The 25,534-nt window shown below is 42.0% G+C and overlaps 2 protein-coding genes across 2 annotated transcripts; one reads left to right on the forward strand and one right to left on the reverse strand.

Moving 5' to 3' along the window:
• Positions 1 to 7,226: 7,226 nt before the first annotated feature.
• On the forward strand, positions 7,227 to 20,722 carry pmelb (premelanosome protein b). Its single transcript, XM_069721941.1, has 12 exons — positions 7,227 to 7,286; positions 10,062 to 10,157; positions 10,272 to 10,418; positions 11,577 to 11,705; positions 12,048 to 12,209; positions 13,002 to 13,334; positions 16,755 to 17,006; positions 18,610 to 18,747; positions 18,839 to 18,941; positions 19,052 to 19,257; positions 19,361 to 19,451; positions 20,515 to 20,722. Exons 1-12 carry the CDS (start codon positions 7,229 to 7,231, stop codon positions 20,675 to 20,677), a joined length of 1,878 nt encoding a protein of 625 aa, XP_069578042.1. The 5' UTR covers positions 7,227 to 7,228; the 3' UTR covers positions 20,678 to 20,722.
• Positions 20,723 to 23,329: 2,607 nt separating this feature from the next.
• Positions 23,330 to 25,049, reverse strand: LOC138634788 (tubulin alpha chain-like). The gene is made up of 3 exons (XM_069721943.1): positions 24,815 to 25,049; positions 24,577 to 24,725; positions 23,330 to 24,479 (listed from the first exon to the last, which is right to left on the reverse strand). The coding sequence occupies exons 1-3, from the start codon at positions 24,933 to 24,935 to the stop codon at positions 23,499 to 23,501; spliced, it is 1,251 nt and encodes a 416-aa protein (XP_069578044.1). The 5' UTR covers positions 24,936 to 25,049; the 3' UTR covers positions 23,330 to 23,498.
• Between the last annotated feature and the right edge of the window lie 485 nt (positions 25,050 to 25,534).

A 25,534-nucleotide genomic window follows, 5' to 3' on the forward strand; every position in this document is an offset into this window, starting at 1 on the left:
ACAAAATAAGAATGACACAGCAATATAATATAACGCTAAGGGGCGGGGGATAAAGATTTATGTATGTTTTTAATTGCTTTTTGCTTTAGAGAGTGTTGAATTGAATATATAAAAAGATAGGGGGAATTTGGTAGACAGTCTGCTAGAACCCCATTTCCAGGATAGTTGGGACGCTGTGTAAAAATGTAGATAAAAACAGAATGTGATCATTTTGTAAATCATGTAAACCCATATTAGATAGATAGATAGATAGATAGATAGATAGATAGATAGATAGATAGATAGATAGATAGATAGATAGATAGATAGATAGATAGATACTTTATTAATCCCTGAGGGAAATTTTTATGTTACAGCAGCATAAAAAATGCACACTCTATACAATAAAATAAGATAAATAATATTAAATAAACTAACCTAAACAAAACCTAAACCTAAACAACAGTGCAATGAATTAGAATAAAACAATATACAAAACAGCAGTGCAACAGTGTTATTGTTGTGTGATAGATTTTTGCCAGAGGTGAGTTATTGTACAGTCTTATTGCAGTGGACAGAAATGATCTCCCGTATCAGGAATGATCTCCTGTATCAGGAATGATCTCCTGTATCTGGAATGATCTCCTGTATCAGGAATGATCTCCTGTATCTGGAATGATCTCCTGTATCTGGAATGATCTTCTGTATCAGGAATGATCTCCTGTATCTGGAATGATCTCCTGTATCTGGAACCATCTCCTGTATCAGGAATGATCTCCTGTATCAGGAATGATCTCCTGTATCAGGAATGATCTCCTGTATCTGGAATGATCTCCTGTATCTGGAACCATCTCCTGTATCAGGAATGATCTCCTGTATCTGGAACCATCTCCTGTATCTGGAATGATCTCCTGTATCAGGAATGATCTCCTGTATCTGGAATGATCTCCTGTATCTGGAATGATCTCCTGTATCAGGAATGATCTCATGTATCTGGAATGATCTCCTGTATCTGGAATGATCTCCTGTATCTGGAATGATCTCATGTATCAGGAATGATCTCCTGTATCTGGAACGATCTCATGTATCTGGAATGATCTCCTGTATCAGGAATGATCTCCTGTATCTGGAATGATCTCCTGTATCTGGAATGATCTCCTGTATCTGGAACGATCTCCTGTATCTGGAATGATCTCCTGTATCTGGAATGATCTCCTGTATCAGGAATGATCTCCTGTATCTGGAACGATCTCCTGTATCTGGAATGATCTCCTGTATCTGGAATGATCTCATGTATCTGGAATGATCTCCTGTATCAGGAATGATCTCCTGTATCTGGAACGATCTCCTGTATCTGGAACGATCTCCTGTATCTGGAACGATCTCCTGTATCTGGAATGATCTCCTGTATCTGGAATGATCTCCTGTATCTGGAATGATCTCCTGTATCTGTCCTTGTGACAGCAGCTGGAGGAGTCTTTTGGAGAACGTCCTCCTCTGTCCCTACAGCAGGTGGAGAGGGTGGTCAGGATTATCCAATATGGATAATAGTTTGTTCAGCGTCCTCCTCTCCACCACCTTTTCCAGACTGTCCAGTTTGCAGCCAATGATGGAGCCGGCCTTCTTAACCAGTTTGTTAAGTCTGTTGGTGTCTCCGGCTCCAATGCACCGTCCACTGACTCCTCCTCCCGTCCATCCCTTATACACCGACCACTGACTCCTCCTCCCGTCCATCCCTTATACACCGACCACTGACTCCTCCTCCCGTCCATCCCTTATACACCCGACCATTGACTCCTCCTCCCGTCCATCCCTTATACACCTTCCACTGACTCCTCCTCCCGTCCATCCCTTACACACCTACCACTGACTTCTCCTCCCGTCCATCCCTTATACACCGTCCACTGACTCCTCCTCCCGTCCATCCCTTATACACCGTCCACTGACTCCTCCTCCCGTCCATCCCTTATACACCGTCCACTGACTCCTCCTCCCGTCCATCCCTTATACACCTACCACTGACTCCTCCTCCCGTCCATCCCTTATACACCGACCACTGACTCCTCCTCCCGTCCATCCCTTATACACCGACCACTGACTCCTCCTCCCGTCCATCCCTTATACAGCTACCACTGACTCCTCCTCCCATCCATCCCTTATACACCTTCCACTGACTCCTCCTCCGGTCCATCCCTTATACACCCGACCATTGACTCCTCCTTCCGTCCATCCCTTATACACCTACACTGACTCCTCCTCCCGTCCATCCCTTATACACCCGACCATTGACTCCTCCTCCCGTCCATCCCTTATACACCTTCCACTGACTCCTCCCGTCCATCCCTTATACACCGACCACTGACTCCTCCTCCCGTCCATCCCTTACACACCTACCACTGACTCCTCCTCCCGTCCATCCCTTATACACCGACCACTGACTCCTCCTCCCGTCCATCCCTTATACATCCTACCACTGCAGAGTCATCAGAGAACTTCTGCAGATGTCTTGACTCTGAGTTGTTCTGGAAGTCAGTGGTGTAGAAGGTGAACAGGAAGGAGACAGAACAGTTCCCTGAGGAGCTCCAGTACCACTGACCACTGTATCAGACAGCACACTGCCCAGACGGACAAACTGTGGTCTGCCTGTCAGGTAGTCAGTGACAAAAATTATTTATATTTAATAGAAATTTGACCAAAGACAACATATCAAATGTTGAAACTGTGGACTTTTATTGTTTTACAGAAGAATATATGTTCATTTTTAATTTGATGCCAGCAACTAAGGAGACCAGTGGCTGGAGAGAAATGTTGTCCCATTCTTTCCTGATGTAGGATTTCAGCTCCACAACAGTTCAGGGTCTCCTCTTTAACCTGGGGGATGCAGCGTCCATGATTTCAAAAAATAATTAAAACATTTTTGATTTGATTTGTCAGACCACAGAACAGTTTTCCACTTCGCCTCAGTCCATCTGAAATTACTTTTAACCCGCATTTGTGGATGCAGCATTGAACTGTGTTCACAGACGATGGTTTTCAGAAGTGTTCCTGAACCCATGCAGTGATTTCCACTACAGAGCTCTGTCTGTTTTTAATCCAGTACTGCTTGACGGCCTGAAGATCACCACCATACAATATTAGTTTTCAGCCTTGTACAGAGATTTTTCTAGATTCTCTGAATCTTTTAATGATATTATGAACTGTAGATGATGAAATCCACGAATACTTTGTAGTTTTACGTTGAGGAATTTTTTTTCTTAGATGCTTGCAGTCTTTCACAGAATGGTGAATCTCTCCCAGGATGCTCTTTTTATACCCAATCATGTTACTGACCTGACCCTTCTTTCACCTACTAAAAAGTAGGATGATGGAATTGTTTTTAGAAGGACCACCAGAACACTTATCATCGCTTATGGGTTATTGGTGTTATGTGGTGGTGTATTCTTCCAGGACCCAAATGCAAGCACATAGACTCGAGGTATAAGTTCCAAAAATACTGTCTTTATTGTCCAAAAAATAAACAAACAAAAACTACAAACCAAAAGGTGGCACCGAGCGTGTCCACTTTACGTCCAGTCGGGAGGGCAACTCAACCGACAGCTCCAGGGGGACACGGGTAACAGGGCAGCCGGCAGACCAGCCGAAGGGACGGCGTCAACAATCCTCCAAGCCGGGAGGGCAACTCCACCGACTGGTGATTTTGACCGGGATATCCGCAGGAGACACAGAGGCCGGAGGAACGGGAACAGGAACAGGACTGACAGAGAGCTGACGGGGAGCAGACGGAAGACAGACGGGGAGCAGACGGAAGACGGACGGGTGGCTAACAAACACAATGAACCGACAACCAGAGTTGTGCAGGGGCAGGGTACATATAGTCTGGGGAGGTGATCAGGGAGATGCAGCACACCTGCAGGTGGTGATCAGGGGTGAGTGGCTGCATCTGCTGGGACTGGTGAGGGGCGTGGCCACAGGCAAAGATAGGGGACACAGGAGGAGAGGTGATCGGGGGCAAAACGGAGGACAAAACTGAACTCCTGACAATTGGAGCCAGAGTTTTTTTTGGAGCCAGCCCGTAGTGGCCCTCAGTGGTAAGGCACTATCACATTGGCCTCACTTTTCAGACCTAAATTTTATCCAACTCAACTGGCCGTCTTTCATAGTTTTTTGAATATATATTTCACCTTCTTCCGTTCTGACCAACTGGAGGAAAGTATCAGGTTTAAATTTCTTGTGGGGTCATTGACACCTTGAGAGTTGTTTAAGTTTTGATGCTTTTAATGGTTTTATGTGAAGCACTTTGAATTGCCTTGTTGTTGAAATGTGCTGTACAAATAAACTTGCCTTGCCTAAGTCACATGTGCGACCATCCTGTGGATTGTAAAGGTCACAATTGGACGATACGATATTACCAATATACCAATACAATAATATCACAATGTCAGAATTTTAAGTATTTTGCCATATTCTGAGTATTGTAATAAATTAAAATGTAATGCGATTCATTTCAACGTTAAATTATGCCCTCCAAAAGAAAACTTTGTCAGCATCTGTTTTATCTGATAAAATAAAGTTTTCAGTCTGTTTGTCTCACGTTAATCATTTATATTGCAGCACAGCAGGATTATAGATTTAGATTTAGACTTTATTAATCCCACAGTGGGGAAATGTAGTCATCACAGCAGCGTGGAAACACAAAAAAGGTGCACACAAATACGTATACATAAAATAAGATAGATAAAAATAAATATTTTAGAAAAAAAATTAGCAATGAATAAATACACACACACACACACACACACACACACACACACACACACACACACACACACACACAGACTATATATACACACAAAAAATAAAAATAAACACAAAATCAAATACTGCCACAAAAAAAAGTTCTATATGCTGCATGCAGTTTACAATTTAATTTATTTATACATTAAATATAATATCAACAGAGAATTGCCACAGGAAATATCGACCCTGCCAGGTCTGCACATGTAAGCGATGAGGCCCGAGGGGAGTTAAAGGGTTCACGGTCGCCGTAACAATAGATGAAACAGGTCTGAGCAGGATTTTGCTGTGAATGCTGACATTGTTCAAAAAAGAGGTTTAAACAGTGTCACAGTTTAACATATGATAGAGACAAAAAAAAGAAAAAAATCTTATAACAGAGTGACTTTAAAGTTGAGGGGGTAGCAGGACAAAGCCGGATGAATTTAGGGAGTCACAAGTGCTTCAATAATCCTCATTAACGTTGCATTCCTCCCATTTTTTTTTTCTGCAGGCGCTGCCCCTCTGAGCAGTGCGTGTGGCCTATTGTTGTAATGACACAGAAAGAAGAAACAAATCTTCAATACTTCACATTGTATTTTTTTTTAGCATCATATTGAAGTATATCACTGGACTTTTTCACCTGATACGACCTCCACACATATATTTATATCATTTTTCTTTTCCATCACCTGACGGCAGATAATCGATATGAATTCAGAGTAAATCCGCGCATAATAAGGTGTGATTGGAGAGGCAGCCCAAAACCGGTCTGGTGACTTCAGCAGAGATTTAGGTGACCTCTCATATTGTGTTTGAATTAAAACATGTGCTTTGTGGATAAAAATAATGATGCTGTAAACCCCTCATGATTTAAAAAATTATCCCAGCGTGTTGTATTGAGCTTTAAACTCTCTGACTGGTCATTTATTTTAGCCCCCCCCAAAAAATCACATATTGTGGTTGATTTTTATTGTACTGACAGAGAGTGAAATAACTATACAAGTTTAGAATAATGAAAATAAGATATATAGTTACATAAATACCCAGCTAGAAATGTGCAATGTTCAGCGGGAAGGTTTTTCATTTGTTTCCAGGATCTTCTTCATAAAAATAATAAAACATTTTCTAAAAACATTTTAAGAATGATACCACAAAAGATTTGCACAATGTTTTTTGTAAAACGCATTATCAGACTATAAAATAATGACACTCTGGGAACATCAGAATCGGCTTCATTGGCCAGGTATTTTTAAACATACAAGGAATTTGACTTTGGTTTTAACTTACATACAGACAAACAGAGATAACAATAATAATAAACTTTATTTTGTATAGCACAAAAAAATGCAGCTCACAGTGCTTTACAGTAAGAAAAATACACGCACTTCTACAAAATATCAAAAAAATACAATTTAAAATGAAGAAATAAAATGCATCAGGAACATCAAATTAAACACAATAAATCCCACTAATAAAAGAAAACAGAGTTAAAATAGATATAGATTAGATAGATTTAGATATACATAGACACAATGGTGCAATTATGCATAGTAACTTGAACAAAATAGAAAACCTTGCTACTGAAGACCACCTTTAAATAGAATATCCTGGAAACAACAACAAAAACAACAATTTTTTTTACCAAAACACAATATTCTCCCAACATTTTTAGAGCAATAAATTTCCAGTTGGGATGCTGTAGATATCCATACAGTTTATTTTACTCAGTGCTGGAATACATAGTTAAAGTCCACCAACAGCATTGAGTTAAAATACATTAATGCAGTCAAAATGTTGTTTCCCAGAAAATTACTATGCAGAAAAATTTTGATTTCGTAATCAATACTGATTGTATTATTGCGCTCGTAGCATTTTCAATATCTAAACTGCCGCTAATTTTAGTTTGTTTATTTTTGCAGCTCGGTAATTCAATGAATCGGTTAATCTGCAAAGTAAATAATGACCTAAGCTGTAAATTAAGTGAGTAAACAGTGCAATATTTCCCTCTGAAATGTAGAGTAGAATAAAAAGTAGTACTAAATTACAGCATTTAAATGCAAAGTGTGACTAAATGTACTCGTCCTGCTGCACCACCAGTTTTATTTAAGTGTAAATCAGTGTCAACAGCTGAATAAGTTTATTATTTGCAGGTTGTTTATTTGAAAATTCTCTTTTGTTCAGTTTATGCACAGTCTTGTGATCCAGCATTGCCACTCAAAAAGTACACGAGGAATTCAGCATTTCTTAAATGATTACGCGGCTACTCTCTCAACTGTACATACGACCATAATCCCAGAGTCTTACTGTAAACACACAAATCACAGTCGGCGTGCAGGTGCCTCTAAATCTCTGTAAGGGGGGCTTCTGGAGTAAAGGAGGTGTGAGCTCCAACATCAGAGGAGTTTATAAAGCCGGTCTTCACTCCCCTGCTGCTCACTAAAGGGATATTTCACAAAGAGGAGGCAAGCTGACAATGCGGGCGTCTGCTGTGCTGCTGCTGCTGCTGGCTGTGGCTTCGCAAACTGCGGCGAGTGAGTAGAAACAATGATTTTTATATAAAAAAAAGAATGTGTTCATTAATGCTGAGCTTCAGATTTAGAGGTGAAAGAGATCATTTACAGCTTTCAGAAGAGATTTTAAAAGTTAGCAAACTCAAAGGAGGCATTAAGATCATTTACCTGCAGTACTGCAATATAAAAATATTCTGTTACAAGTAATTCAAAATGCCACCTGAGTAAAAGTATGTAAATATTATAGCTACATAAAAACATCTCAGGAACTTTCAGTGTTTTAGGTAGGTAGGTAGGTAGATAGGTATATACTTTATTAATCCCCGAGGGGAAATTTTTTCGCCACAGCAGCATACATACAGGAGCAATAATAGAAACAATAGAATAAAAATAATAATAGAATAGAATAATATAATAGAAAAGCAATAAAATAAAAAATATAAATATAAAATATAAAATGCACAGTACATACAGTATATATACAGTACATTAAATATCTATATATATTATATACAACAAACCAATAAACACAGTCAACATATATATATATATATACGGTACAGTATATATCTATATATATAATATACATACAATATACAAGCAACCAAGAAACACAGTCAACAGTGTTTTTGTACTGTGATGGATTTTGCCAGAGGTGAGTTATTGTAAAGTCTTATGGCAGTGGGCAGGAATGATCTCCTGTATCTGGAATGATCTCCTGTATCAGGAATGATCTCCTGTATCTGTCCTTGTGACAGCGGAGCTGGAGGAATCTGTTAGAGAAAGTGCTCCGCTGTCCCTGCAGCAGGTGGTTGAGAGGGTGGACAGGATTATCCAAGATGGACAATAGTTTGATCAGCGTCCCCCTCTCCACCACCTTTTCCAGACTATCAAGTTTGTAGCCGATGATGGAGCCGGCCTTCTTAACCAGCTTGTTGAGTTTGTTGGTGTCACCGGCTCCAATGCTGCTCCCCCAGCATAACCCTAACCCTAACCCTAACCATAACCCTAACCCTTTACTGTCATATAGTCTATTATTTGAATAATATTACTGATACTTTATTGTATTAATAACTAAATTAATTCTAAATTTTATTTAAAATTAATTTAATTGTCCTAATATCTTTTGTTTGTAATTTGGGGTCTTTTAATATTAATAATTTATTGTGTGACGTTAGATATTGATACATTTTATATGTAAAATGTCCTTCTGCAAAGTAACAAGTGATTAAAACGCTTAAACAATCACAGTTCAACATTGCATTTGAATTGCAGTGAATTATAAAGCAGCATGGCATGAAAATATTTTGAATAATTCAATTTACACAACGACCAGCTACCCAAGATTAAAGGTTCTTAAAAAAAAAGTCATTGTGCAGATGTTATACGGTTTATATTTAATGTTTAATCAGGAAAAAGTGATATTTTTTTTATTTTAATTGTTTGAATAACTTCAGAAAGCCTTTAGAAATAAGCTTATTTTAAGGAGTTTTTCACTAAACTGACTCCCTGATCTGGAAGTATCACTCTGTCCATCACAGTTTGGTTGCAGTGAAGTTACCATGATGTTACTGAACTCTTAAAATGCCATTTAAGAGACTCAAAGAGACAAAACCTATTCTCATTTAATCCACTCTGATTTCATTGGCAGAACTCACTGTAAATCTTGGTTCCTATTGTGGTGTTGCACGTGTTGAAGTCGACAAGATCTGAGTCTAGTTTTTTCCCGTGACCTCTTTACTCAACCAAGCCTGAAAGTAAATGACAGCATTTGACATTTCAGGAGCAAAACACTCACTTTTGACCTCAATCCTTTTATTTTGAAATAACTTTTAAACATAGTTTCATCGGTTTTGACTTAGAGTTATTGGTTATTGTAATAATTCCCCCTGTCCAGACTTAAAAGAGATACTTTTTTTAAATTTCAGTGTAAATTAATCTAATCAAAATTTGCTCCAAAGTTTAGCCAAGTTTTCGGATCTCTTCCAAAGTTACCAAATTTGTTTTGCCCACCGTCTCATGCCGCCCAACATTTAAACTGAAATAAAATGTTTTTCAAGGGCCAACATGATCATCTTAATCTCTCTTACATAAATGCATGTGTTGCATCATTTTAAACTGTGAACTTTAACATTCTCAAGAATATAAACAAAAAAAACTGGAGTTGTCCGCTGGCGTGCCCGTTTGCCCCCGAGTGAACTCAAACAGGAGCGCAGATCACTTCCAAAAAGTGTGATTCAGCCAACACTTCTGTCATCTGGCATCATGTTTAATCCCAATTCAACCCTGTGACACTGTTAATCTGATATAATCTCAACCAGCCAGGCATCACATGAGAGGGATCGAGACCTGAGGTTTAAACTGCCAGCGGGGCAGCATCACATTGGGCACCCGTGGGCGCCTTCAGCTTTAATTCAAGTCAAATCATAGGCGCTTAATTATGACATAAGTATACTGTATTTAAATCTTTGAAATCCAATAATGAAGTTTGGACGAATGTAAAACACGAATAAAGTTTTTAGAGCCTCTTAAAAGAATGATAAAAACTGGGACGAATTATGGGGGAAATAGGAATTAATCTTTTTTAACTAGAATCTTTAGTTTCCATATGTTGAATTCCTTCTTGCATGTTTATTTCACCTTTTTCATTCATAGACTTTTATTTGAATTAATTCATTTCACGGATATTGAACCAAATCATAGTGTTCTCTCTTAATTATTTGAAAGATTTGGACCTATAATCAATAAAGCTTGCATATAGAGGAGTGTTTCATGTTCTGTTTTTTGATATTTCAGAGCCCAAAAACCGCTTTACTCGCTATCCATCATGGAACATTAAGATGTACCCGATCTGGAAAGACGGAGACCCACGCTACAAGGACTCCTGGAAAGGTGCGTCTGTTGTAACGTTGTTTTAAAAAGTCTTTTAGAGGCTCGTACTTCCTGTCTTTAAAAACAACAACAACACGCGTGTAAACTCTTGTGCTTTCCTGTCTTCTGATGCAGGTGGAAGAGTGTCGTTCAATGTCGCGAACGATTCGCCGACTCTGACCGGAGCCAAAATTACCTTCACCATCGACCTAGAGTTCCCCCACAACCAAAAGATGCTGCCTGATGGAGATGTGGTTTGGGCTGAAGACTGTTTAGTCAATGGTAATACACACATCTGACCCCTCAGTGACATAATGTTCTCCCTCAATTAATCAAACTTTATTCGTACGGCACCTTTCATGCAGTTTGGTGCATTATAAGTGACTGAAAGGCGACTGCCATGCTGACAAAACAATGAGACTCAACCCTAACGCGTAGCGACTGTGCGTTCCAGTATCCATACCATCATACTATTTAGTATGCCAGAAGAAAGATTTAGTATGCACTGATACATAGTATGTGAAAAGTAGTATGCCAAAAAATATCAAGATGTTCCACTACATCCAGTCATATTTTACAGTATGCAGGCCAGCATGCTTCTTCTCTGACTGTTCTGACCTACAATCCTCTGCACGGCAGGAGATACGTCACATCGACTGAGCTAGCGAGATAGTTGGTGGCGCTAATGCAAAAGGAAGAAAGAGAAGAGGCACTAAAAGAAAACGTACTCTTTCTAAATACAGACTGTATATAATATATAATATATAATATATAACATATAATATATAATATATGTGTGTATGAGTCTGGACGACAGACTGGATATGAAAGTGTTCGTAGCTTCCGGGTCTGAAAAATTATGCCAATGTGAAAGTGCCTTAAGCTGCAATACCACTAAGTACCACTAGAGGTCGGCTCCAAAAAGCCTCCGGCTCCATAGACTCCCATTCAACAAGTCTAATGAAATTCTAAGTAAATACCTTTAAGTTATTTTTTAGCTAAAGTCGCTCCTTATTAGTTTTCTGTCCATCAATCCTGTTTAATTAGAAATAAGCCTCAAACAGCCATGTTTTTGTTTTTTACCATAATCACAACTTGCCTAAACCTAGCTTTAAACCTAGCTTTAAAACCTCTTCGTCGAATCTGTGTCTCAGTTTGTGTTCTTCCTGTAGTGCACTTACTTGAAGTACACTTACTTGTGTAAATTTCAACAGGGTAGTGTTGTCTCAAATCGCACGAGGCATCACCCACAAAAATATCTGCCAGCTTTGTTTGGTTATTTGACCTAAAAATGAAACTGTTTTCTTGCCCTCTGTTTCACACAAACACAAAACAAACATACCGAAGGCTTAAGGGTTTTTAGATTTTGCCAACGTGGCCAAAAAAAACATCTCAATCAAATCCCTCGCAGTCTCTCAGAGTTGAAACCTCTCGTTACAGGAACAAAGTACCACAAGTCTGAGCCAGTGTACCCGATGCCGAACACTGACTGGGAGCCGGTTTTCCCCGACGGGACCCCGATAAAGAAAGACAAGAAGCCGGCCTATGTGTTTGTGTGGAAGGCCTGGGGTGAGTGGAGCCTGTTAGTCTCTTATTAAAACTCTGCTGACTGACGTTTTAATTCTGCAGGTCACAGAGTTTCTTTTGACACATGCCGTGACCTGAAACATGACCCAGGATGGATTATACATGAGCCCGGTCATATGATCAGATTATTTCACTTCATTTGCTCAGAACAAACAGTCATAATTTTTTTTTTTTACTGTGGCAATTCAGAACTTGTCATATTAGGTTTGAAGAATATTTATCAGTCTTTATATGTCCGTTCCAAGCAAACAAGCTCAGACGAGAACACGTGACATTAAGATGAATTAAAATGACAATGAGTGTTTTCTGCTCTGGATTTGGCAGGTCAGTACTGGCAGGTATCGGACGGGCCCTCCTCATCCCTGACCATCAGCACGGACGATGTCCCCCTTGGCTCCTACACCATGGACATCGTCATCTACCACTACAGGAGCAAAGAGAAGTTCATTCCTCTGGGATATGCCTTCACACAGTTCTCCATCACTGGTTAGTTGGAGGCAGTTGGAGATGGTTGAGGGAAGCTAGAGGCTCCCCAGGGTTGTTAATATTTACTATGGTATTTTTGACTCAGGCAAAACAAGAATTTAACGTGATGTTCCCTGATTTAAACATTCGAATTTTTGCAATATTTGCTACCAAAATGTGACATAAACTAATATTTCAGCCACCTTGCAAGTGTGAACCAGGAGCTACTGAACACCACACTACTGAAAAGTTTGTTTTTGCATGCAAACCCTAATGTCTAATGTTTGTAACGTAAAAATAGTCTTACACAAATAGATAAATCAGTCGTGTCAACGTTCAGGAAATTTCACACAGGGTCCGACCATAAAGACATTGAGAGACAAAATTAAAGGGGAAACACAGAATTTTCCCATACAATTTTACATTATAACGCTTTCTTTGACACTTTTAAAACCAGTTTGGCCACACACAAGTTACAAGCACTGCAGGAGGCATTCAGGGAACATCTGTGTAATTGTAGATACAGAAAATACCCCCCCATCAAATGAGGTATGAAGAAATGCCTACAGGGTGGAGCTCAGCTATGTGAATAAATGTTACTAAACATAAGGAGGTCCCGGACACTTTCATTTTGTCAAAATAGCTCTCAGAAAAACGGTTGGAGACCCCTGATCTAGCATCATGGCTAAACTGGAAGCTGTTTTTTTATTTCACTATTTGAGAATTAGGGGTTGGGAAAAAATGGGCCTGAACCATAAACCCAAAGATTTCTCATTTCCACCATCATCTCATTATGTGCTGTCCCCCCTTTAGATCAAATCCCCTTCGCTGTCTCCCTGGACCAAGTGAACGACCTCATGGCCGGAGACATGCGCTTTATCCAGAACAGGGCGATTGCCTTCACCATCACCCTCCACGACCCCAGCGAGTACCTCAGCGATGCCGACATCACCTTCAACTGGGACTTCGGGGACGAAAGCGGTGCGCTCATTTCCAGAGAGTTGACCGTCACTCACACCTACGTCAACTCTGGCTCCTTCAAGCCCCAGGTGGTGGTGCAAGCGGTCATCCCGGACAAGAGCTGCGACCCACCGTCTGATATGCCGACCAAGGCCCCCGCTCCACCTGCCGATCAGGGCACTACAGGTAGGGAATACACTTGGTATGCTTGAAGCACGGTGGGACCCAAAAGCATGACACAAAGAAAAGGTTTAACAATCACAAAAATGGAAGCTGTGGCAACTGGAAAAAAACAGACTCAAAAAAACAAACAAAGGGGAAAACAAAAACCTACTAAGAGGCAGAATGATTGCAAAAAAAAAAAATCCACAAATATTAGACTGACAAAGTACTGAGGAAGAGGTAGAACTAAATACAGTGCGGACAAGACAACAAGACACAGGTAAGAGCACAAATCAGATGGGAAAAAACCCACAACAGCAGTATATATAAAAGAACAAAATGTGTGCCAAAGTGTGGCTATTTCACGTTTGGCCGTGATACCGGGTTGAAGAAACAGTAGGGAAGTAGTTTTCAACACAAAATTGAAATAAAGTCATTGCACGTGATTATTTTCTTATTATTTTAGTGCACATTAAATCAATTTTGGCTTCACTGCATTTACTTTGAGTCTCTTTTTTAATCTATTTTTTAAGTATCAAATGCAAGACTCTGGATCTTCGAACTATTCCAGAGTCCAGGTTAAAAACAAAAGGTTGTCAAAGCCTTTTGAGGACTGACTCCTCGGCTCTGAAGGTTTCTTCCACCGAATGTTTTCAGCTTTTAAATCTTGACTTAAAAAAATATTTTTATAAGAAGGCTTTTACACTTTAGTGGCCAGCAGTGGTTGCTTTTCAACTCTTTCAGTGAGGGTCTTTATCCCTTATGTGTGTGTATGTAGAGGAAATTATGTATACATGTTGTGCTTTATGTATAGTTGTTTCCAGTCTGTATGCTAAGCTAAGCTAATTAGCTGCTGACTGAAAAACTGATCAATGAGAGTTTTATCTTATTTTATCTTTCACTTCGAAAGAAAATTAGCATCTTTCCGAAAAATGGCTATATGTCTTAAAAGCTAATAAATATAGTAATATTTATTATGTATGCTATGTATGTACTTTACATTACATTTCATTTAGCTGACGCTTTTATCCAAAGTGACTTACAATAAGTTCATTTCAACCATGAGGGTACAAAACCAGAACGACAGGAATCAAGAAAATACAATTTCTTCCAGAAAGCCAAACTACAAAGTTCTATCAGTAAGTTCCATTTTAAGATACTGAAGTTCTACTGTTCAAGGTAAAGGAGGAAGAGGTGTGTTTTTAGTTTGTGGTGAAAGATGTTCAGAGTTTCTGCTGTCCTGATGTCGGTGGGGAGCTCATTCTACCATTTAGGAGCCAGGACAGCAAACAGTTGTGATTTTGTAGAGTGTTTAACTCAGTGAGGAGCAACAAGCTGATTGGTAGAAGCAGAGCGGAGGGAGGGGCTGGGATGTAGGGTTGGACCATGTCCTGGATGTAGACTGGACCTGATCTGTTCACAGCACGGTACGCAAGTACCAATGTTTGGAAACGGATGCGGGCAGCTACTGGTAACCAGTGAAGGGAGCGGAGGAGGAGGAAGAGGAAGAGGAAGAGGAAGAGGAGAAGGAGGAGGAGGAGGAGGAGGAGGAGCGGAGTAGTGTGACTGAATTTCGGGAGGTTAAAGACCAGTCGAGCTGCTGCATTCTGGATGAGCTGCAGAGGTCAGATGGTACTAACAGGTAGACCTGCCAGGAGGGAGATACAGTAGTCTAGATGTGAGATGACCAGAACCTGGACCAGAACCTGGACCAGAAGCTGGACCAGAACCTGCGCCACCTTCTGAGTGAGAAGAGGACGTATTCTCCTGATGTTGTGCAGCATGTATCTACAGGAACGTGTTGTTGCAGTGATGTGGCAGTAAGAGAGAGTTGACTGTCGAGTGTCTCCGAGGTTCTTATCAGTCAGGGTCGGGATAACAGAGTTGTTGAAGGTAGTAGTCAGGTCGAGGGTGGGAGAGTCTTTCCCTGGAAGGAAGAGCAGTTCGGTCTTGTGGAGGTTAATTTTCAGGTGGTGTGAGGACATCCACTGAGAGATGTCAGTCAGACAGGCAGAGATTCATGCTGCTACCTGTGTTTCAGATCTGGAAAAGAGAGGATCAGTTGGGTGTCATCAGCATAGCTGTGGTAGGAAAAGACATGCGAGTGAAGGACAGAGCTGAGAGAATCGGTGTAGAGAGAAGAGGAGGGGACCTGGGACGGAGCCTTGAGGGACACCAGTAGTGAGAGGACAAGGTTCAGACACAGATCCTCTCCAAGTTACCCGGTAGGTGAGGTCGTTGAGGTCGGATGAGAACAGGGAGAGAGCAGAGCCTGAAACTCCGAGGTCCTGAAGGAGGAAAGAAGGATCTGGTGGTTCACTGTGTCCAATGCAGCAGAAGGTCTAGAAGGATCAGGACAGAGGACAGAGAGGCTGCTCTAGCAGTGTGAAGCTGCTCAGAGACAGAAGGAGGACCGTCTCTGTTGAGTGGTCTGTTGAAACCAGACTGGTGATCAAGAAGGTTATTATGGTGGAGATAGGAGGAGAGTTGGTTAAAGATAGCTCGCTCCAGAGTTTTAGAAAGAAAGGGAAGGAGAGAGACGGTCTGTAGTTGTTTACTTCAGACGGGTTGAGGGGGGTTTCTTCAGGAGAGGGTTCACTCTCCTTCAGAGAGTTCAGGAAACAGACCGTGGACAGAGAAGAGTTGATGAGATGGAGAGAAAAGGAAGAAGGTCTGGAGCAATAGACTGGAGAATGTGAGATGGGATGGGGTAAAGGGGGCAGGTGGTTGGGGAGGTGGAGGTTACCAAGGTAACAACTTGATTGGGAGACAGGGGGGGTGAAAGAGGAAAGTGAAGGGGAGGAAGATGAAGATGATGGACATGTAGTTATAGAAGCTGGGTTTGAAAATGAGGAGCGTATGTCATCTATCTTTTTAGTAAAGTAGTTGACAAAGTGGCTTGGTAGAAGGATGGAGGGAGGAGGGGGGGAGTCAAGGAGGTTGGAGAAGATGGAGAAGATGGAGAAGATGAATAGCTTTTTGGAATTAGAAAATGAGGATTGAATTCTGGTTTGGTAGAAAGAGCTTTTGGCTGCAGAGATAGAGGAGAGGAGAGAGGAGGAAGAGGGAGAGAGAGGAGGAGGAAGAGGAGGAGGGAGAGGAGGGAGAGAGGGAGTGAATGTTGTGACGGACAGGTCCAGAGTCTGTTGATGTGGTCAGGTTGTCAGTTTGAGAGAGTCAGAGATAAAGAAGTGGTTGGGGGGTGTGGCTGAAGGAGAAGACAGAGGAGAGAGCAGCAGGGTGGATGTGTTGTCCGGTGTGATCCAGGTCTCAGTGAGACCAAGGAAGTCCAGAGATTGCTAGATAGCAAAGCCAGAGATGAAGTCTTTCTTGCGGGTAGCTGACTGGCAGTTCCAGAGTCCTCCTGTGACGAGGTATTGGATATGAGTGGATGTACTCACGAATGTAGCACGAAGCTAACTCACCGGTCGTTTCTGTGTGCAGTGGAGGCTCCTGCGCTGGTGTCTGCTGTTCCCCTGCTGGTTTCCACCAACTCAGCGGGTCTCAATGTCAACATGGTTCCCTCGGACATGGAGGAGGACAACTCCGAGGATGAGGCCTCCGCTGCCTCCTCCTCCTCCTCCTTCTCCTCCTCTTCCTCCCAGCCGGCCCAGGAGTCGTCCACACTGGTTAAGACTCCGTCCCTCGTCAACCGGCTGCTGGCTGACCGTGAGGCAGAGAACCGGCTGATAGCAGGTGAGCTGCCAGTGCATAATTATGGTAAATTGTCCAAAAGAGAACACTGGGTCCATCCCCTCCGAAGATAATGTGTGCAAAAAAAAAACAATGCAAAGTGCAGAACAATTGAAAACAATCAGCAGGACATCTGCCAGATGAACCAGATAATCTATTTCCTAAAATGTAAATGTGATGTAAATCTTTAGAGAAGCACTGCTACTGTCCGAAACAAAATGAATTGCTCTATTGTGCTTCTTGAAATCTGATTTGCATGCTGACAGAGTGGGCAGCTCAGTTTTTCTTATTTAATTTGATTATATTTATGGATCTACAAATAACACCAAATCCAAGAGGCAACATAAGAAAACTAATTTGCAGAAAACAGACCAAAAATATGAACATAATATTAGGCTGTCAATGCAAAGTGAATGAAATACATAAGTCAATTTAAAAATATAACTTTTAAAATAGATAAATAAGCTCTCAACTGACCTCTAAAAGTCCCACATATCTCAGGAAACGAAAGTACGGCACCACTTCGGCTACATTATTTACGCGATTAACTTTTTTTGAAGACACACTTATGTTAGCGCCCTGCTGAGTTTGGACCACTGTTGTCTGTGAAGATAAATATTCACAAACAAGCCCACTGAGGATTTTGAAAATACAGCACACATCTTGTTGTTCTATCTGGAGATTTACCAGCTCTAATTTTTTTTTTTTTTTTTAAATGAACGTAGTCTGCAGGTCTGAAAAGTGAATCCAATGCAGAAGTCCCTTGAAGTGCAATACCAATGAGGGCCACCAGGGGCTGACTCCAATAGACTCTCATTGAAAAAGCATTAACTTCAATACATTACATTACATTTAGCTGATGCTTTTATCCAAAGCGACTTACAATAAGTTCATTTCAACCATGAGGATACAAAACCCAGAACAACAAGAATCAAGAAAATACAATTTCTTCAAGAAATCCAAACTTCAAAGTTCTATCAGTAAGTTCCATTTTAAGTTCTACTATTAAAGGTAAAGTCTGAAGAGGTGTGTTTTTACTTTGCGGTGGAAGATGTTCAGACTTTCTGCTGTTCTGATGTCATTGGGGAGCTCATTCTACCATTTAGGAGCCAGGACAGCAAACAGTTGTTATTTTGTTGAGTGTTTAGCTCACAATACAAAATCAATACATTTTTGTCCGCTGAAGGAAAAGAAAGATATTTTACTCTAAATAACTGCATGTGGCTTCCTTTAAACATATCAAGAACTCTATGAACAAAATACCTAATACCTAAGAATAACTGCCTAAACTTTTATGAAGAAATCACAAAATATGACAAATCATTGCATTGTTTTTTCTGTCTGTGAATGGACATTAAAACAAAGTTCTTATTGCTTTAATTTCCTTTCCTTACTAGTTTGTTTTGTTGCCTTTAAAGGTGTTTCAGGTTCACAACAGTCAAAGCAATTTTGGACATGAGGAGTTTGGTCTCTGGTTCAAATTACACTTAAAGTACTTTTTAAATTGAAACTTTTTCTGGAAACTTAAGGAAAAAGTGTAGACACACTCTAGGAGTGTTAGTAAAAATGTCAAAAAGTGTAATATTTTCCTGCTTGTCTTCACCAGACACAAAGCGAATGGTGGCGCTGACGGGCCGAGCTGCGGTCCACGTTCTAGCAAAGAGGAACGCAGACGAAAAACCCTCAAATGACGACTGCGTGATATACCGATACGGCTCCTTTTGCACCACTATTGAAGTAGTTGGTGAGTTCCTTTTCGGCCAAAAAAAAATTACAAAGACAAAATTTAGAAACGATTATTCATGACACTTCTTCCTTTTTGGGTTTTCTTTCAGAGGGCATTCATAAAGTAGAGATTGTACAAATGGACAATTCTGTGATGGCAGTGCCCGGAAAGGATACAAATGTTTTGGACATCACTATTACCTGCCAGGGAAGGTGAAAATTCCCACACTACACTTTGAATTACCTACGGAAACAGTCAGGTTGCACAGATTGCTTTAAGCCCAGTTCGTTTTTCCTCACCGAGGTTTTTCTCGTGTCCACAGCCTTCCCAAAGAGGTGTGCAGTGTGATTCTGGACGCAGAGTGCCTGAGGCCGATTCACGCCGTGTGCAACATGGTGGAGCCCTCCAGGGAGTGCCAGCTGGTGTTGCGTCACTTCTTCAACAACTCCGGCGTCTACTGCATCAACGTTTCCATGGCCAACGACGTCAGTTTGGCCGTCGCCAGTGCCAAGTTCAATGTTGGCATGGGTACGCCACAAAACCGCCGTAACACCAGCCCGTAAACGTAAAAGGTTTCAACGGTACTTACCTCCTTTTGTCTTGCTTACTAACTGTTCGATCCTTGTTTCAGGTTCTGCTCTATCCTCCTCTGGCACCATCACCACGCTGTTGGGTGTCCTGGTACTCGTCATAGCTGTCGGAATAGTGGCATATTCTTACAAGTAAGAACTGTAAAACAATTTGCTTACCTTGAAGGATAAGTTACCCTTTATTTGCTTGACTGTCAACAAATCCTTTGATTAAAAATGTCCCAGTCAAGTTTTTAGTTGCCCCCAATCCACTTCGAGTCATTTGATATTAACTATTTGGCGATACCAAGTCCCCCTCTGATAATACAGCTGCAGAGTTCAACGCCTGTCTCTACTTCCGTTTAACTGACGGCCTTTCAGACTTCTTCACAGCTGACTATAATTTCTGGCATCTTAAAACCGCAATGCGTTCATGATAGTGGGCGCAAATGAAATAAGGCAGCGGGTTTTCCACACAATGCTAATTATTGCTGGTTATTCTTCTTTATTGATTTTTGTTGTTATTATGAAGATGTTGGCGTGAAAACGTCCTTCTGTTCAGGCCAAGGACATCAGTTGAGTAGGCGGTCTTCCAATTTGGCCTTGGATGGATTGCGTACATACTGCTAGAATTATGTGGTCCGGACCACCTCAGGATACAGCCTCAGAGCACATTCATCCATCCCTTTTAGCTGACCACTTGTAATCCGATCATGCCCAGATGAATCAGATCGAATCTTAATGCCAGGTGCGCACAGGGTCAAAGATTCTTTTAATCACTGAGTAATTAAAAAAATACTTTTTACTTGTTCCCCCAAGTTTTTGCTCCACTAGTCTGCTGGCTACCAGAACAGGAAAGAGTCCAAATGTGCAGCTAACAGAATGTTTTGTCCGCCAGATGATTAGAAGATTTTTGGGATACAGAAATACATTGTTTCTTAAATGATCTTGTTTGGTTTTTCAAACATCAGCAGTTAGTTATCTTGCGGAGAAACCAATGGTTACCTTAGGTGACCTGAATGTATGCTAGTGCATGAGATGCTAGGTCTCTACAAAGTCCTGTAAAAAAAACATCTGTCCCTTTAGCTGCTAAATGCTCCACTGTGTTCCACAACAACCACAACAGTTAGAGCAAATTTATGAACGACGAAGCTGAGGGGATTCAGGTGATAATTCTTCGTTGACACCTTGTCTGTATTTGCGCTTTGCTCTGCAGGCGCTTCAAGTCCTACCGCACTCTGAAGGAGGACGTCATCGGGTCCGGAGGCCCACAGCTCGGTGGAGTTCACAGCTGCTCCGGAGCCTCCATGTTCTGGAGCCTCCTGAACAGACGGGGAGCCGTCGACAACTGCCCTCTGCTGCAGGACAGGCCCATGTAGGCCGCTGCCAGCTCTCACACAACCAAGCTGCATCTTTATTTGCAAGTTACAGGCACCTAAGATGTCTTTTTATACTTTTTTTTTTTTTTTACATATTTTTTGGGACACACAAATTTCACAAATGTGTAATATTTAGGGTTAAATCAAAGAATTTCCTGGAATTATGCCTTCTGATATTTTTTTACCTACTTGATGCAGGTTTGGTAGATGTGAATGCTTTAATTTGGACAAACTGAAAGTTTAATGTTTTTTCCAATAAACATTGCTCAAAAGTGTTTAGAGTTGTTTTTCTTTCATTTATGTACAATACAGTTACAAATAATCAGAATCTGCATTCACACTTGATAAACAAACTTCTGGGAGTCAGAATAAATTGTATACTTTTTGTTCATCACAGGCTTTCGATTTCCAATCCTTTTATATAAAATATTCCTCACTTCAGGTTATGATTAAGGTCATGCATTTAAAGCTAAATGATTTCAGAATTCAGTTCAGATTTAAAAAAAATTATTCACACATTAATATTGATAATTTTTCCTGCGTCAATTAGAAATAAAAGGTGTGAAGGTCTTCATAGATCCAATGCTTGTTAATGATGAAATTAACTTCGGAAGCCCAAAAGTTGTCTGTATTTTGTTTGGTTTTTTTGTTGCATATTTTGGGATTTTGTGAAGAGAGATGGGGAGCGGAAACAAACAGCCTGCACATAGTCATGTATCTTGTTATGTGGAATGTGGGGATTTGGACTAGATAGTGAAACCAATAGGAGTGGGGTAAACAAAGATATTTAAGAAAAATAAATGATGACCTTGTTGTTCTTATATCCAACATAGGATCCCCCGGGGAACAGTGGGATCAGAACAAGAAGAACACCACGCTTATAAATACTAATAACTAACAATAACAACAGTCTGGTGGGACCTGGTCCCTAGCCACTAAGGGCAAGCAGCAACAGTGCACAGTCTAGGTTGAATTGATTATGCTATGGAATAGAAAAAGAAAGAATAAAAAATAGACACAGGAAAAGATCTCTGTCCCAGGCTCTTCTCAGGATCTCAACAGCGTCCCCGTCATTGTGTACTTTAGCAATGATCACTCGTGGTTTCTCCCGGTCTCCTGGTGGCGAGTGTGCGGTGCGATCGGTCAATCTTTATGTCCCAGTCCATCTGCAAGACTTCTTTGATAACTTTGACAACTGTTTTAGGGGAGCTGGAGTCCGGTTGTTCTTGAATGCCGGCTATTCAGATATTATGGCGTCTCATTCTCCCCTCCATGTCCTCGCATCGGTCTGTTAAAGTTGTCACCTGTCTTTGAAGGCTGGTAATCGTAGCTTGTTGTGCAACCACCTTGTCGGACCATGTTGATAAGCCGCCCTTCATGCCTTGTATGTCGGCTTTCATGTGGTCAACTTCTGTTTGGATGGCGGTCGTTGTAGCTACACAAGTCCAACAAAAAATGGCGACACTTCGTACTGATGTCTTTGATGAACTTTTATTGGCGCATGCTCTCTCTCTCTCTCGACACTATGGACACCGTGAAAACTATAAACAAAACAAACATTTTGACATACATTGCGAGCTCTTTCTGGAGTCTCTTAATGCAAATGTCCATTGTCAAACAGGCTCACACGTTAGCACATTAACAATGTCATAAAACTACGAACTACAATCTCTCAAAAATGCAACACATGTCAACATAAATGCAGGTCAACAACAACATACACAAATATATGAACAAAAACAATTTACTGTGTGCACCTTTTGGACCATGTGCAGAATTAGTCTGGCTTGGGGTCGTTCACTCCTCTCTGCCTCTGTGCCAGCAAAACGACCCACAATGCCACGGTCATGTGCCCACGCCAACTCTTGGTGTAGCCCATTGCTTTGCGGCATTACATAAAAATTACGGTACCTTGAGCTCAACCATATAAACTCAACAGATTTCAATTGCATTTCAATCAATCCTGCCAATTCAACATGCCTGTACAAAGAACATTTCTGAAATTATAACTGGCTTCAACTTGTCTCTTTGACAGTTAGTCGGGTTATTAGCAATTTTGGACCACACCGCTTGTAATTCGGACTTGAGGGCATTGAAATCTTCCATTAGCGCACTTTTAAGTTCCTCTTATAATTTTGGAAATCTCTCCCTTTAGGGAGGACAAGATGTTCGCGTTCATTATTTCAGCGGCCATACCTGAGCTTTCACTTGGAGTGGGGGAAGATTGGTCCGGGACACCTGGTGGGCTCTGCCTCGTGGTTCTCGTAGGCCGCGATGAGCCTGATTTATATTTTTATTTTTGGAGTTTTTCCGCCATTCAGATCGACGCAGCTTGCACAATTCAGCTTTTAGCCTCTTTATGTTATCCTCAGTGAACTTTGAGCCTGGTATTTATGTAATAGTAGCTGTTTTGTGATGAAAATATTGTCAGTCCTGCAGGAGCTCTGAAATTTGATTCTTACTCCATAACTTGCTCACTAGCGCCCCCTAATCAACATTTTTACAACAAACTGAAATACCAATTGTAAATACTTCAAAAATATGTTTCATATGTGTATATGCAGTAAACCTTCGACATTTAAATGCGTATTGCGTAAGTGTACAAATCAGTTCAGACTGTCATGACAAACAGTTCATAAAAAGACAAACATCTTCACATCACAGAGACTTTATTTTGAACAGCCAAACTTGACATTTTCAGAAGTTTTATTCTGAACAGCCAAACTGATACTTTATTCGATACACAAACGTTTCTGTTTGGAATGCATTCAAGAACACATTGAAATAAATGATTCCCCGTTTAGTGCCTCAAGGTCCCTTTTTAATACTCCTCCCCTTCCTCCTCTCCCTCGCCCTCGACAGAGTCGACTCCAACCTCCTCGTAATCCTTCTCCAGAGCGGCCATGTCCTCTCTGGCCTCAGAGAACTCGCCCTCCTCCATCCCCTCACCTACGTACCAGTGAACGAAGGCCCGCTTGGCGTACATCAGATCGAACTTGTGGTCGAGCCGAGCCCAAGCCTCTGCTATAGCGGTGGTGTTGCTCAGCATGCACACGGCCCTCTGGACCTTCGCCAGGTCTCCACCGGGAACTACGGTGGGCGGCTGGTAGTTGATGCCCACCTTGAAACCGGTGGGGCACCAGTCCACAAACTGGATGGAGCGCTTGGTTTTGATGGTGGCGATGGCTGCGTTGACGTCTTTGGGCACCACGTCTCCACGGTACAAGAGGCAGCAGGCCATGTACTTGCCGTGGCGAGGGTCACATTTCACCATCTGATTGGCTGGCTCGAAGCAGGCGTTGGTGATCTCAGACACTGAGAGCTGCTCGTGGTAAGCTTTCTCAGCAGAGATGACGGGGGCGTAGGTGGCCAGAGGGAAGTGGATACGGGGATAGGGCACCAAGTTGGTCTGGAACTCTGTCAGATCAACATTGAGGGCGCCGTCGAAACGAAGGGACGCAGTGATGGAGGACACGATCTGACTGATCAGCCTGTTCAGGTTGGTGTAGGAGGGACGCTCGATGTCCAGGTTCCTACGGCAGATGTCGTAGATGGCCTCGTTATCTACCATGAAGGCGCAGTCGGAGTGCTCGAGGGTGGTGTGGGTGGTCAGGATGGAGTTGTAGGGCTCCACCACAGCGGTGGACACCTGGGGAGCCGGGTAGATGGAGAACTCCAGCTTGGACTTCTTGCCGTAGTCGACGGACAGACGCTCCATCAGCAGGGAGGTGAAACCGGAGCCGGTGCCGCCGCCGAAGCTGTGGAAAACCAGGAAGCCCTGAAGACCGGTGCACTGGTCAGCCTGAGGACAGGAGGGAGACACAGAAACCTCATGTGAGACACAGTAGTTCAACTTAATATTGTAGAGCGACAGCTAGTCATCCTGATAAGTCACCCACTAGTTTACGGATCCTGTCCAGAACCAGGTCGATGATCTCCTTGCCGATGGTGTAGTGTCCGCGGGCGTAGTTGTTGGCAGCATCCTCCTTGCCTGTGATCAGCTGCTCAGGGTGGAACAGCTGGCGGTAGGTCCCAGTGCGCACCTCATCTGAGGAGACAGAGGCAAAATGACTTTAACCTTTGACCAAATAAACTGTCAGGGTATCTACGGTGTCGCTGTACGTATCAAGAGTTTACCGATGACGGTGGGCTCCAGGTCCACAAAAACAGCTCTGGGGACGTGTTTTCCAGCTCCGGTCTCGCTGAAGAAGGTGTTGAAGGAGTCGTCTCCTCCTCCGAGAGTCTTGTCGCTGGGCATCTGTCCGTCCGGCTGGATCCCGTGTTCCAGGCAGTAAAGCTCCCAGCAGGCATTGCCAATCTGGACACCGGCCTGACCGACGTGGATGGAGATACACTCACGCTGTAGAGAGAACAACAAGAGAGGTCATTTACCTGCAGCAATTTCACAGCTGTAACAAGAAACCAATCGGAACTGCAACATAAAGGCATTTTAAACTGATGATTATTCAGTTACGCCCCCTGTCTGAGATGCACAGCAGTGCAGCAGGAGGCACCTCCCTGCACCACAACCCGTGAGGGGGGGGGACGGGGACAAATGCCTGACAGCAGCCCCCGCAGAGGAACGACGCCGTCTTTACCTCCAGTCCAAATTTTTTGTCCTCTAGCCTCTTTATACCCACTCTCTCTGCGCCCTCTTTTACGAGCATAACCACACATTCAAATGCATTTCCGTGTGCGTGCCCGCGTCGCAGGATCTGGAATATTCCACTTGCTCTAGTGCCTTGAGGATGACCAATCACGGCAGATGCTTGGACGCAAAATAGACAAAAATTCCTCAAAAAAAATCACAGCTAAGGCTTTTATTTTGAGAAAAATATGAATGTAATCCAGATTTAA

Source organism: Brachyistius frenatus, unplaced genomic scaffold, assembly GCF_029030835.1.
Source record: "Brachyistius frenatus isolate BFR_SWC_R1_liver_20210118 unplaced genomic scaffold, ASM2903083v1 Contig_278, whole genome shotgun sequence".
NCBI classification, from domain to species: Eukaryota; Metazoa; Chordata; class Actinopteri; family Embiotocidae; genus Brachyistius; species Brachyistius frenatus.

Coding starts and splice junctions, on each gene's coding strand:
- pmelb (XM_069721941.1), top strand. CDS start 7,229: ATGCGGGCGTCTGCTGTGCTGCTGCTGCTGCTGGCTGTGGCTTCGCAA. Junction 18,942..19,051: donor ACTATTACCTGCCAGGGAAG/GTGAAAATTCCC, acceptor TCGTGTCCACAG/CCTTCCCAAAGAGGTGTGCA. Junction 19,452..20,514: donor ATAGTGGCATATTCTTACAA/GTAAGAACTGTA, acceptor TTTGCTCTGCAG/GCGCTTCAAGTCCTACCGCA.
- LOC138634788 (XM_069721943.1), bottom strand. CDS start 24,935: ATGCCCAGCGACAAGACTCTCGGAGGAGGAGACGACTCCTTCAACACC. Junction 24,726..24,814: donor CCTGGAGCCCACCGTCATCG/GTAAACTCTTGA, acceptor CTGTCTCCTCAG/ATGAGGTGCGCACTGGGACC. Junction 24,480..24,576: donor TGGACAGGATCCGTAAACTA/GTGGGTGACTTA, acceptor TCCTGTCCTCAG/GCTGACCAGTGCACCGGTCT.